Genomic DNA, 14,774 nt, shown 5'->3' with positions numbered 1-14,774 from the left:
TACGTAATCTTCTTGGGTGAGAAGTCAACCTCGCTTTGTTTGAAGGAAATTATTAACTGAAACCTCACAAACCAAACCTCAGGGCTACACCAACGTTTGTCCCATCCTATCTAACACCATCAGAGCTTCAATGAATTGCAGAGCATGTGTGAAGCGGGTATTTTTGCGAAGCTAAAAATATACATGTAGCAGGTATAAATGCAAGAAGGAGGATTGCTTGACATCAGTCTCCTTTGAGCCCGACCTGAGAACATAGACGCATATTGGTTCGGTCTTTGCTTTTGAATCATGATACCTTTGAGATATTTCATTATTGGAATGGCAGGCATTCTCCTTTCAGATTGGGTACAGTGTACTCCACTGCAATCATTGGAAACTCCACTAAATAACCTGAAGAAACACTTTGTAAGTACAATGTTAATATTAAGTTATTTGACACGGTGTAGTCTATATTACTGTTGATAAACTTGTCAGTGGCACTGAGTGCAAAGTGTTGAATGGTGTGAAGTTTCGGTAGTGAGTTGACACAGACTTTTTACTGCAACATTTAAGAATGCATTTTCATTTAATGATTTGTGATCAAATTATTTCTAGAATATAAATCATCCTGAGGTTGGTGATGGAGGGGCGAAGTTTACTACAATATTTCGGAAATATAATTCAAAGGTGAGAGTAAGCTCAAACTTTTTTTTCCCAACATATTTGAATATAATTATTTTTAATTGCTGTATCCCTTAATTGTTTTCATTTATTTTTTCAGACGATTGAATCAGGCATTATGCTGAATGCCATTGTGAGATGGTATTTAGATTTATTTGAAAATATGAAACCTTCCCAGGACAAGGAAACCAAGGAATCCATTAACATTTTAGCTAATGGCTTGCAAGAGTGGTTGAGAACTGACAAATACTTCTCCCTTCTCAATGATATCAAGGAATTAGAGAACGTCAAGGTATGAATCTATTTTGTTACTTGTTTAATATTCTCTCAGTGGTGTGATGTTTGGAGACTATTTACATTAATAACCTGGATGAGTGAACAAAATGTAAGGTTTGCAAGTTTGCCCATGCTATGCAAGTAGTATACTCCCCCCCCCCTCTCTCCCTGTGCCCCCCCCCCCCCTTGGTGCTTAACAATTTCTCCCAATGTCCTGCCCCTCTTTCCTCGCCCACCCCATACCTTTCTATCTATATATCTCCATCTGGTTTTACATTTCACCAGTCTTTTCTTCATATCTGATTTGTCTCATTTTCATCTCAAGCTTTTGTCACTCCACCCATCTGCCATTCAACTGTCCCCCTCCCATGCCTGTATCCACCCATCGCTTGCCAGGCTTTGTCTCCCCATCCTTTCCCCCCCCCCTTTCCAGCTTTCTCCCCCTGCTACTTTCAGTCTAAAGATGGGTCCCAGCCCGAAACATTGCCTGTTCACCCCCTTCACAGATGCCAGCTGACCCACTGAGTAACTCCAGCAATTTGTGTTCTGCTACATAAAAGTACATGTTGTGATGAGGACATTGTGATTCTGCAGGTAGTTTGGCAGACTGAGCAAAAATCTAGCAAATTGAATTTAATGAAGGAAAGTCAGAGATAGTGCACTTAGGAAAGAGGAATAAAAGGCAGTCTATTATTTGCATGGAATAGGCTGCAAATGAGAGAGGCCCAGAGAGATTTAGTAGTGCAGGCACCACAAAATGATAGCAATCCTGAGAAACAAGTAATTAATTTGGCAAATTACATTTTGGCCTTTATTGTGAAGAGGCAGGGTTGAAGAATAAGGAGGTTTCATTTAAGTTACAAGGGATTTAGTGAGGCAGCATCTGGAATATTGTGTACAATTTGTACCCTTGAGCAAAAATGGATACAATAGCTACAGAGGCAGTCCAAAAGCCATTCGCCAAGCTTGTTCCTGTGATGGGAGAGTTCTGCTCTCAAGAGATGCCTGACAGCTTGAGTTTGCATTTGTTGCATTTAAGATAAATGAGGGGTGACCTTATTCAAACATAACAAATTTCAAATGAGGTTGTCAGGGTAGATGTTGAAATGTTTCATGACTGGGCGAGTCATGACCAAGGAGGCCACATCGTTAGATATATTCAAGGTGGCGATAAAGAAAAAATTGAGAGCTTGAAGATGTTAGGGAACTGGTAAACAACAATGAATGTCAGCATAGATCAGTCATCATATTGAGAAGCGGCAGACTTGAGGGACCAAATGGTCTATTCCCTCTCCTATTTCTCTCCCTCTCCCCTCTCAGCCATGATCACATTGAATGGCGGTGCGGGCTCGAAGGGCCGAATGGCCTACTCCTGCACCTATTGTCTATTGTCTATTTTGTTATGTTTTTTTTGAAATCTCAACTTGACATTGAATGCAACTTAATCTTTATCTCTCTCTTTACCAGTGGGGCGATCAATTGATTCAACGCAAAGCAATTCTTGAACTTGAGATTTTCCTGTCAAAGATGAAAGAGATTGGGAAAAGAAGGCGCAGGAGGAGGCGGACACCTTAAAGATTGTTTTACTAGGGTCATTGAGTAATGCCAGGCATGTCTATCATAAGTCAAATTTAGCATATTTATTTTTAATTTAATAATTTATATTTTCTGTATCAACAAATTTACAATAATATAATTAATATCAATTGTTGCTCTCTTGTTAGTGGATTTCTGAGTATTTATTAAGTAACTATGGAAACTATTTGTAGTTAAGGTGAAACTTTTATCAATCTAAATACAATCAATTTGGTCAATTTGGCACTCATTTTTCGAACTCTGGGTTTAACTTCCTAAACGATGTGATTCATATGGTGCAGATTTGGGCATGTTCGAGTTCAGGTTGAACCCATGACTACCTGGGTATTCTCGCCGAATTTCAAGGGCACAGGCAAGAAATAAGGATGTTCCTTTCCATCCAAGAGAGAGTGCTAACATTTGAAAATACTAAAACCTAAACTATAAAAGTTTCATCTTTAAAAGACACAATGAGCAAAATTACATCTTTTATTTAGAAAAGAACATTTGAAATCTACTTTTGTCAGATCCGTGACTGAAATGTATAATTAATGAACAGAATAAAATACATAAATTAACTTTATTTTTTGAGTTTGTATCTGTACAAGAAGCACACGCTAGACATTTACTTTCAATCAATCTACTCTAAATAAGTGCAGCCCAAAATGAATCTTCTGATCATGAAGCTAAATTGTCAGCTAATATGTTGCTTGGCTTAGCTAATCAGAGTTGTTTTAATGAATGAATGCGATAAATGAACGGAAGATTGACCTTGCTAGATATAAGCAACAGATGGATAAGGGATAATGGTAACTTTAGTGAGATATGACTGAACAAAATAATTTGAGGAAAGATGTAATCTTTAGGAATAATATCTGGAAATTATTCAATCTGGAATAATACAAAATGACTCCAGGGATATTTCCAGAGATATTTGCCTCAATGTTATTAAAATCATGGATGAGGCAAAATTTTAAGAATGGAAACTGGGAATTGACGGTTTTCAACTGTGATGGCTGAAATGGTGGATTTGTCTCATTTTCAATGGGAGTACTTTGGGCGGCACAGTGGCACAGTGAGAGAGTTGCTGCCTCACAGTACCAGTGACCGGGTTCGATCCTGACTGTACAGAGTTTGTACGTTCTACCCGTTACCGTGTGGGTTTTCTCTGGGTGCTTCGGTTTCCTCCCACATTCCAAAGATACACACATTTGTAGGTTAATTGGCTATGGTAAAATTGTAAATTGTCCCTAGTGGGCAGGATAGTGCTGGTATACAGGGTGATTGGTGGTCGGCATGGACGGTCTGCCGAAGGGCCTGTTTCTGTGATGTGCCTCTAAACTCTAAAAACTCTACTTGGATAATCTGCACAGAAGTGTTTCACCATATTTTTTCTGAGATTGAACCAATTTTAAACAAATAAACTTTGGTTAATTTATAATTAAATCCTATTTATCCAAACACTCCCACTGATAAAAAGTCCAATTTCTGAATGCTCTCCCCTTGGATAGTAAATGGTACATGCATTAAATTTCCAAATCTGGTTTGGTGCTCAGTTATCAATGTTCTAGATAGGCGCGTACACAATACAGCAGGAGGATTGATGTCCTGGAATTCCTTTGTTTTTTTGTTTTAAAAAAAAAAAAAATTTAATTAGAAGTACGGTAAATTACAATAATACACAACACATATATCTTAATACATTTTTTGTACCGTTTCATTTTTTTGAGCTTTAAGAAAAAGATAGAAGTAAGGAAAGTAAAGAAAGTGCGCAAGAGTCGTGAAGTGCAAGAGAGTGTTGGGAAAAGGAAGCCCCTTAGAAAAGAAGTTAGAGAAGGAAGTAAAGTAAGAAAGTAGACCCTAGAAAAGAAAGAAAAAGAAAGTAGGAACATTCGCTCTATTATAACACTGGAATTCCTTTGTAATGTCTTAATGAGATTAAACTAGCATTGAGATCAAACTGAGATCAAAATAGCATTACATTACTGGAATTCCTTTGTAATGCTATTTTGATCTCAGTTTGATCTCAATGCTAGTTTAATCTCACTAAGGTGACCATTCCCAAAGCTAATGTATCAATATTGTTATCGTCAAATTTTCCAGGAACCTCAATGAAATATATCCTTTAATGAGATGGGCAGGTTAAGGACACATGGAAGTTATGGAAAATGCTCCATATATTATAATTTTCATACAAAGGGCAGACATATGTAAGATTTCAAGTCATTTCCCATGCATTTTGGCATAACTCCCCAGTAATTCATGCATAGTTTGTAGTGTTACATGGTATATAGGAACCTCAGTGCATTGAACTCTTCCTCTGAAAGTTAATCCATTGAAGACAGTGAAATCACTTTTGGAGGATGCATGCATTTAACTGATGGTATGATGTAGCATGTTTGAAATTGTCAGTTCTTCAATTTTCAAATTTATTCCATAAATTATTTCCAGAGTAACTGAAAGAATCCTTTATCAGTATAACATAACTGGTGTGAAGAAGGGTCTCGACCCGAAACGTCACCCATCCCTTCTATCCAGAGATGCTGCCTGTCCCACTGACCAACTCCAGTATTTTGTGTCTATCTTAACATAACTAGCTGTCTGTTTTATAATTTCCTCCTCTTTCTGCTGAAATGTCGGTCTGAAATGCTAATTTCCCTACTTTATCCACCTTATAATTAAATCCTATTTATCTGAACACTCCCACTGATAAGATTCCAAGTTTCAATGCTCTTGAGGTTAAGAGGTTTTCCTGATATTTGTTCTGATAGAACACTTTTTCTGCATCGATCTGCCAAAGGATTTTGTACTTTTGAAAATGTTTTGTCAGTCCACCATTGAGCCATTTCTTTGCAGGAGAATAAAAAACCCACTGTCCAAGCTTTCCTGATTAGTATAATTTCACACTTGTCAGAAAATGGAATCTCATTTCTTCATGATTATTTAGTTGGAGGATTTATATAAATGTTCTGATTCTTTTTCACTGAGCATTATCTTTCTTTCCCCACCTATTTCATGTACTCTTTCATTATTTTGAATTGAAGTTATACCTCCTGGTCTACACTGTTTTAGTTTAGACCAAGTGGGTGAATGTTAATGCTTGAAACTGTCAAGAATGGCACAATTGTTTGTCAGAAACCCAAACATTTTTGCGGTGTTTTTTATGAGAAGCTTTTTAACATGAACTTTAACAAATTTCTTTCAGCTTTCTTGAGCTATGAGATTGAGTGTGCACGTTGACAATTCAATTCTACTGTTATAACGGTGAATGCAAACTTAACATTTGATGTCTACACAAATGTCGTTCAAGTGGGGCAAGTCCATCCCTGGATTCACTTGAAGATGTGTTGGTGGATTTAAGAATCACATCTTTCTCTCTGACTGGAGGAAAATGTCTGGTGGTGACAACAAAGAAGGCAAATCTTGAGTTTGCCTTGCAACTGACGAGCAGGATTTCCTGGATCCGGAGCCAAATGCTAATTAATGTTCATATCAGGAAAGGTGAGTACATTGGCATATTAAATTCTGATGTACATAGAGTCATAGAATTATAGAGTGATTCAATGTGGAAACAGGTCCTTCGGCCCAACTTACCCACATCGGCCAACATGTCCCACCTGCCAACATTTGGTCCATATCCTTCCAAACCTGTCCTATCCATGTGCCAAATCCCCTAATCTACACTCCTACGTCAGCCTCAGCACATCACTCCTAAAACTAATTATTTGTCTTTGCCCTTTCTCATTTCCCCAAATTACCATTCACTGCCCATAGTTACTGCCAACTTTATGAAATGCCTCGCACCTCTCTCATTGCCACCTCCAACAAAGCTTTCCAATCTTCCAGTCAATATAATTAATTGCTTTTACACATGGGTTTCTTCAATCCTTCTTGCAGGAGAAGAGAAAACAACCCGAAGTAGAGGCAGGGAATAAGAAATGCTCCCCCCCACCCCCCCCCCCCCCCCCCCCCCCCCCGCCATCTTGCATTTCTCATCTGCAGGTGGATGTTCTGGAGGTGGGTTTCATAGAGTTGTACAGCACAATCATAGACCTTTGGCCAGCCATGGGAAGAGTGACCCCATGAAATTCTGCATGCCGAATTAAAAGTAACAATTACGTGAATAGGCTCGTGCTGACCTTCACTAAGACATAGAGACTAGGAATGCCACCTTAACTATGATACTTGACACTCCAGGTTTGGCTCTTCAAGTCCTTAGAATTTTGACCAGGGATGTGCACGTGAACTGTGAGAGGGACGAATGATGAAAAAGGTTATGGGCAATTTTATGTCTCGTCGGATCACTTTATCCTTTTAATTATTGACGTACCACCCTCAGCCAGCTTCCGCATGGCTCAGTCTCCCCCACAACACAAGCACGCAGACTGATAATCGAGTGAAAACCATGGGTCATCTTGATATATGGCCAATTTACATCATTACTATTCAATCCAAATCAGCATGCTGATAAAACGGGCTCCACCAAGAAATCTATAATTGTCACGGAAGTATTGAGATGGGCAAACTATTGTAATCTAAAGTTTTAGTGATCAATTTTTGAAAATTTCACAAAATTCTCAGTAAATATAAGCACTACTTGAGTAATAATGAGCATAGTTCACTAATAATTACATGACAGTGCCCCTCTGGAATCTATGTAAGTGCTATGATTTTCTGACAATCTCTGGCTTTATTTGATCTTTATAAAACCAAAAGGCATTATTGTTTTTAAGTTCTTCCTGTTTGTGCAAATTTCAATTAAATATTACTGATTCACCATTAGAATCATAGTCATAGAGTGATACAGTGTGGAAACAGTCCCTTCAACCCACTTGCCCTCATCGGCCAACATGTCCCAGCTACACTAGTCCCACCCGCCCACAGGTTAGGTTATTCTTAATGTAATTGCATCAGGGCTTTTGTATACCTTTTCTGTATTGTGTCAGCTGACCAATATCCAATTTTAGTCACCATCAAATAAAGGCGGTCTCACTAGCAATTCTGATAACTTCTGCACAGTCAAACTGGAAGTCAACTTTGTACATGTTTGTGCATTTTACAAAGTTGATCCTATTTTTAAACTAAATGAACACATAACAATGCACAAACCTCCATATAAAAACCTGCAAACGGTGCTGCGATCCAGTTGCAAAATAGTTGCTCAGTAGAAGCTTCACATGCAATGTAGATCTCATCAAATGGAATTTAATTTGCTTTATGGATTACATTTGCCAGCTTGCACTGTTCATTTTCTTTGCTGTGCATTTTGATTAATTGATCAAAGACATTAATTGCTACCTTATGAATTATTATTAATATAAAGCATTTGTTTTGCCCCAGTAACAAAATGCTTATTTTACTTCATAAAATATTGCTGAATTTATAATTATTTGGGGTGTCTTTATAAAATTGCAACACAAGCGTGAATGTTGAAACTAAAAAAATCTATTTCAACTTGAATCTTCAATTGGCCACTTTGAATGAATGCACAGACCTCTTCCTATTTGTTCAATAGCCAAACTATCACTACAGCCCAAAAAATAGTTGCATGGAAGGAACCTGCAAGTACTCCCTAACATTCTGCATACCATGTCATTATCTTCACCTTTCAGGTCCATCCTCAAGAAAAGGTCAAATCTAACTGCGATATCTATAGAGGGTTCTCCCTGTCGTCTGCCACAGGGGAAGTCATTCACTGGGTCCTTCTGAACCACATCCCCCCCAGTGGCATGTAAGCCTTGATATTAACCGCAGAGCCTAGAACAGGAGCATTCTCAATGAAGACACATGCCAAACAAAGACGCTTCATTGCCCCAACACATTTCTCAGTCTTTCCTGCTGCAATGCTGCAAGTCAGCTCCAATCAATTTCTACTGGTAATAGAACTCATAGAATCATCGCAATATATAGCATATAGTTCAGTCCATCACACAGATCAGACTCCATTGTCCATCTACATTGACTCCATCTGCACTTCACGCCACCATGGAAAAACAGCCAACATATTCAAAGACGTCCCACTCTGGTCATTCCTTCTTCTCCCTGCTCCTGTCCGGCAGAAGACGCTGAAGTTTGAATATGCGCACCTCCAGACTAAACCATGGAATCCTATTTTTCAGGTCTCTGATTCCACTCTGACAATCAAACTATCTATTTTTACATTTTATTCTTCCCACATCCCCATTACGTCCTTCCATGCAAGGATTCTTCCCTTCTGTTATCAGGCTTCTGAACGGCCCTTCCAGAACTAGGATACAGTCCGATTCACCTCTATCCCACCACTCACCCTGCAAGCTTCTAAGCCCTAGCAACTAAAGTGATTATATAAATACCTTGTTAATGTAACTGCCTTTATTTAATGACATGAAAATTCATATTAAATTGACATAATGACATAAAAGTTAAGGAGAGACATAAGATATTTATTTCATTGCAGCGACTGTATTATTTAATAATTCTTGTTGATATTATGCTTCTTTAACAGTTGATACTGCTTTATCTGGGAAAGTGGCCAGCACAAAACGTTTGTAGTTATAGGGGGAGAAAGCTAAAGGAGATGCCTATAAACTGGTTAGCCTAATGTCCACGGGAACATAGAACATAGAACAGTAGAGCACAAGAACAAATCCCTCAGCCCACAATGTCTGTGCTGAAAATGAGAGCAAGATAAACTGCGTGCACATGATCCATGTCCCTCAATTTTCTACAAATCCCTGTGCCTATCTAAATATTCACTATCATATCCAGTGCCTCTGGCAGCGCATTCCACGCACCCACCACTCTCGTAAAACATTTACCCCGCACATCTCCTTCAAACTTTGACCTGCTCACCTTAAAGCTGTGCCCTCTGGTCTTTGACATTTCTACCCTGTGAAAAAAAGTCTGACTTCCCATCTTATCTATGTCTCTCATAACTTTGTATACTCCCTCTTCAACCTCTGGCACTCCAGAGAAAACAATCCGTTTGTCCAGTCTCTCCTTGTAGTTAATATCCCATAATCCAGCGGCACCCTCTTCAAAGCCTCCACAATCTTCCTATAGTGGGCCAACCAGAAATGCATGCAATACTCCAAATGCAGCCTAACGAAAGTCTTGTAGAGTGACATCATGATTTACTGACTCTTATATTCAATGCCCCAGGTAATGAAGGCAAGCATAATATAGGCCTTCTTTACCACTCTAACTACTTGTGACTTTAATCATTTCAGTGTATGAAACAGTAAAAATGTGGCGAGAGAGAGCAGGTGACTGAGCCAACACGACCCAACCTGTTGTGGGGATCTGTGATGTACTGTTCCAAAATGTACAGAGTTTATGAAGGTGACACCAACGCATTAATGCCCACCTCTTTCAAAACTTTGCTATGTAAGCATATCAGTCCTGAAAATGTATTGGTATCTCCAGTACTATATATTTATATCTCCAGTACCATATATTTACTAATACTAATTTATTTCACCTCCTCAATCTATATACACCTATTCTTCCCCATTATTCACGAGAGGTTTTTCTTTTCTTTGGTGAAGTCCGACACCAAGTATTTGTTCAACTTCTCTTCTATTGGTTTTTCCCCTCATATTTTTCCCTCTCTTTCAGTAAGGAGCGCAAATCTTTACTAATCTTTACTAATCTTTACTAAAGATTAACATTTAGTAATCTTGATCAATTTACATTTCTATTCTAACTTATTGTAGTCTATTTTCATGTTACTTGCTAAATTAATCTCATATTTTATTTTCCCTTTCTTTATCAACACATTGTTTCTCCTTTATTGAACTCCTATATGTTCCCAATCTGATGGCATTGATCATTTTGGCAAGATTATAAATACATTGATCTAATACTAATTTTAACAATGCTTGTTGGTACAATGATCAAATAAAAATGTAAAAGAAGATACAATGCTTCGGTATTAAAGTGGCTGAATCTTCATTTGTGATCTGACCACAATTGTAAGAAATTTATTTGACTCTACTGATAAGAAATGTACATTTTTTTTTCTGCTTATTAGCCATTGGATATCTTTTACTATTGAGTTTCTGGCCTTTGAAAATGTGTGGTCTTTGAAAGACTATTTAAGGCATAGCTTTAAGGCAAGTGAGGCAATATTTAAAGGAGATGTGCGGGGCAAGTGTTTTTACACATGGGGTGGTGGGTGTCTGGAACAAGCTGCCGGGGTGGTGGTGGAGGCAGATACGAGAGAGGCCTGTGGATAGGCGCCTGGATATGAAAGGAATGGAGGGATAGATCATGTGCAGGCAAATGAGAATAGTTTGTCTTGGTATCGTGTTCAACACAGACGTTGTGGGCTGAAGGGCCTGTTCCTTTGCTGGACTTTTCTACGGAGATACAAGGAACTGAAGATGCTGGTTTACAGAAGATATGAGTAGCTAAGTGGGTGCTATGTTCTAAATGCCACGTTTGGTGATTGTAGATAAAGGTATCAACAGCTGCCATAAAACTGATTTTAAAAACTGTGGAGGATTGCAAGGCAGAAATGTTAGTATTATTAAAACAGGGATCAATTGGGGAAAGTACTGAAATCAGAAGCTGAACTAACCTTATTTACAATTACCTGATAAGCGGATAACTGCAATTTTTACAAAACTTTCACTTATCTTTCTACAGCGAGATGACTATCTGATACCCACACCAAGGAGTATTATCAATGATCTAACCGAGTACCTTTTGAACGGCAGGGAAATATCTGAACGCAGGCTGATAAAGGTGACCTAGATAAGTGAAGGGGTTTCTCCCCATCTCCGTCCCTTGAACGAGAAAAAAAAGACAGCCAGGCATGGAAATTTTAAATAAATTGTCACACGCACTCCACCGTGGGTCGAACAAAGTGAATCTGTACATGACGTTGAATGGTCGTTGTATTCAGGGGAATCTCGAGCATTCTGTATAAAAAGGAGCGCCAGGCTTCCAGACCGGCGTTAGCAGTGAAAGTGGGGCAGCGCTCGGCTACACCACCATGCTCTCCCCGCTCGCCTGTATCCTGATGGTGTCAATCGCGGGCGTCGTGGGAAACCTGAGGCCGGGCTGCAAACCTAACGTGCGCGATGAACTGATCAAGGACTTTTGCTCGTGTGTGGGAAGGGTCACCAGGAAGGTGATTGAGTTTTTAAGAAGGAACTGCAGATGCTGGAAAATCGAAGGTACACAAAAATGCTGGAGAAACTCAGCGGGTGCAGCAGCATCTGCTGCACCCGCTGAGTTTCTCCAGCATTTTTGTGTACCAGGTGATTGAGTTTATCATTCAGAATAACCCAATCGGTTCTGTTCATCTCAATGAGAAAGTTTTTGTTTCAGAACAGTTTGCATTGGTTTATGCCATTATCTCCCACTATCTTTTTTCTAACCCCAAATATGGAAAACACAGATGGTGGTTCAAGATTTCCTTAATGCGCGAAAATGTTAGTGAGATGTTATCCTCCAAAAGGGCGTTTGATGATGATTTCCTCTCCTGTGTAAATAAGGTTTAACGCATCCTTTTTTATTTATTTTTTTTGCAGTTTGCTGTAACTAGTGGCCGGTTTCTACCACATCTTTGCGAATTTGTGAATATGACAGTAAGTAATTGCATTGGAGCAGTTATCAACTGAGCTTAGTTGTAAATGTAGATCGAGTTTAACGTGTTGACTGTCGTCTCACAGAGCATTGGCAAGTGCAATGTTTTGAAGAAGGCACTGAGATTCTATGGGCAGTTCTTGAAAAGATATGGACAAATCCCATTCCTCTCTGCAGACGTTCGAAGGGATCTGAAGAAAATCAAAGATTACACCCAAAATATCAACTCAAAGATGGAATGTGTAAGTTTGCTTTCTCCTTCAATATCATCACAATCTATGGAAGTGGTCTTCTAAGTTAGTTCACACAGCATAATTAAACAGGACTGCTCTGTGATTAGTGACCTAGTAGCAATCTTAATATTGGCTGACTGTATATCAGATACATTCTAAATTCCCGACACAGGGTCCTAGAGATATGGTTCCTCAGAAATAGTTCATTTATTTTTAGGTAGTGATGTTTGGAAGGAAGGAAAGAGATAACGAGGTGGAGAGGTTTAGAGGATTTCCAGAGCCAGGGCCTTTAGGCAGCATTACCTTTGATGGAACAAAGAATATTGACCATGTGTGGGAGGCAAGTCTTAGAGGATCTTGGAGGGTTGTAGATCTGGAGAAGATTCAAAAGACGATAAGGCCATGGAGAGATAGAAAACCAGAAAGAGAATCCCCTAAATTGTACCGATATCTTTAATGATAAATGATAACTCCTTATTGACCAAATACATATTTTTAACTTTTTGACCATTGCTTGATGCAGCCTAGAAATGACTGCCGATAACCTTATTGTATCTGTATGTCCCTTGTTTAATACAGGAAGCGTTCATGTTTTGTAGCATCTTTAATATAGTAAATGTACCAATGTTTTTTGCAATGAGCTTATCACACACAAAGCCAACTGAGGGAAAAATATGCTATATACAGCTTTCACCATCCAGTGTTAATATCAGCCACAGTCATTTTTAGCCGAAGATAGATACAAAAGGTTGGAGGGTCAGGCAGCATCTCTGGAGAAAAGGATTGGCGATGTTTCGGATTGAGACCCTTCTTCAGACTGAGCTGAATTTTTAGCCTGTTGTTTCACTGATAATGTTATTGGATAGTTAAAATAAAACAGCTTCTTTATGATGATGGAGACATATAATCTTTAGCAAATAAACCTGTTATTTGCTCTTCTGTTACAGGGTCTTTTGCTTTGAGATTTTAAATGTGTATATATGTCTATATATTCATGTCTAATATAGATATTATATATCCATATCAATGTTGGTAAGTCTGTCAGATAGAAATTTGGATAAATTACGATAATGTATGATATTACGGTAAGAAAATGAAACACATTGTTTATTACATTCCAGGAGCGATGTAGATCAGCCAGGGATGATGTTGCGGAACAAACGTTGGAGAAACTAAAAACAGAATTACATACGGTAATGGATCTTTTACAACTGCCGAGATTGTTTATGAATTATTCTGAACCATAATGTAGTCTGTCCATTCCCTCCATGACCTGCTGTGTTCCTTGTTGTCTTTTTGATAATAAGAGCCGTTGGGGATAAGTGAATGGCAGAGGGTAGTGGGTAGTGTTAATGTGCGGGGATCACTGGTCGGTGCGGACTCAATGGGCCGAAGGGCCTGTTTCCGCACTGTATCTCTAAACTAAAACGAAACTAAAACTAAACTAAAAAAAACAAATACACATCATTTAAAAAGTGGTACCATTTTCAATACTTTTCTAGTAAACATTATGTGTAACAACTATAGGGTTTCATCCATTTGCTGACATTGTAATTACTTTCTGAGCTAACATAAAGTTTAAAATAATTTACCAATCATCAATAATTGACCAAAGTTTTCTGTAATTGGAAAATTGGCATGGATTGAGTCATTGAATTTCCCCTCTACCCACAGAACTTTACATCCCTTTCAAAGGAAGAGGAGTGACCTTACAAACTTCCCCCTCATGGCCTACTTTAAATATCACTATTTTTGCTGGCACAGCCTTACATCCCAATAATTTATACCAAATAGCAGGTGTTGGTTTATTAAAACATTTAATAATTAAGCCAAATAGTTTTCAATGGCTTTTTTATTTCAGAACTGAGAGACAGAAACAAAAGACACCTATTTACTTTTTTTCTTAGAAGCAACACTTCTGCATCACAGTGCCAAAGACCTGGATTCAATCCTGAGCTAGGGTGCTATGTGAGTGTGGTGTTTGCACGTTCTCCCGGTGATGCCGTGGGTTTCCTCCAGGTGCTTCGGTTTCCTCCCATATCCCAAAGATACATGGGTTTGCCTCAATAAAATTGCGTAGGGAATTGTGGGCCGAAAAGCCTGTTTCCTAGCTGTATCTCAAAAAAAAATTTTTTTTAAACTAAAATTGATCTGATTTTCTCCAGAAATAATAATTGCTAATTTATTATACTTTGATTTTAAATTTTCAGATGGCGGGCTCATCACATGCTAAAGTTAAAGAGGTCATCTTTCAACTCTACGCTCTTCGAAATCTCCTTCTTGAAATAACCAACAAGCTGCCTTTCACAGGATGTTAATCGTCATACGTGTCAGTTCTCTGATCATGCAGCATTCAAACAACCACAGACTTTAAGAACAGAACAGGTCAAGAGAGGAAATGGTGGTTCAGCAGTCTGAAGCATGTGTCTGGAACTAAATCCTTCTCCTAATATTTCT

At 38.6% G+C, this 14,774-nt stretch overlaps 1 protein-coding gene across 1 annotated transcript; it reads left to right on the top strand.

Annotated features, from left to right (window-relative positions):
- Window positions 1–246: 246 nt before the first annotated feature.
- Window positions 247–13,279, top strand: LOC116984271. Its single transcript, XM_033038387.1, has 7 exons — window positions 247–405; window positions 595–666; window positions 761–952; window positions 11,140–11,238; window positions 12,030–12,086; window positions 12,171–12,326; window positions 13,265–13,279. The coding sequence occupies exons 1-7, from the start codon at window positions 289–291 to the stop codon at window positions 13,277–13,279; spliced, it is 708 nt and encodes a 235-aa protein (XP_032894278.1). The 5' UTR covers window positions 247–288.
- The last annotated feature ends 1,495 nt before the right edge of the window (window positions 13,280–14,774 follow it).

Source organism: Amblyraja radiata, chromosome 19 (assembly GCF_010909765.2).
Source record: "Amblyraja radiata isolate CabotCenter1 chromosome 19, sAmbRad1.1.pri, whole genome shotgun sequence".
Lineage (NCBI taxonomy): Eukaryota > Metazoa > Chordata > Chondrichthyes > Rajiformes > Rajidae > Amblyraja > Amblyraja radiata.
Note: the sequence above shows the minus strand (reverse complement) of the source record. Positions and strands in the feature narration are given on the sequence as shown.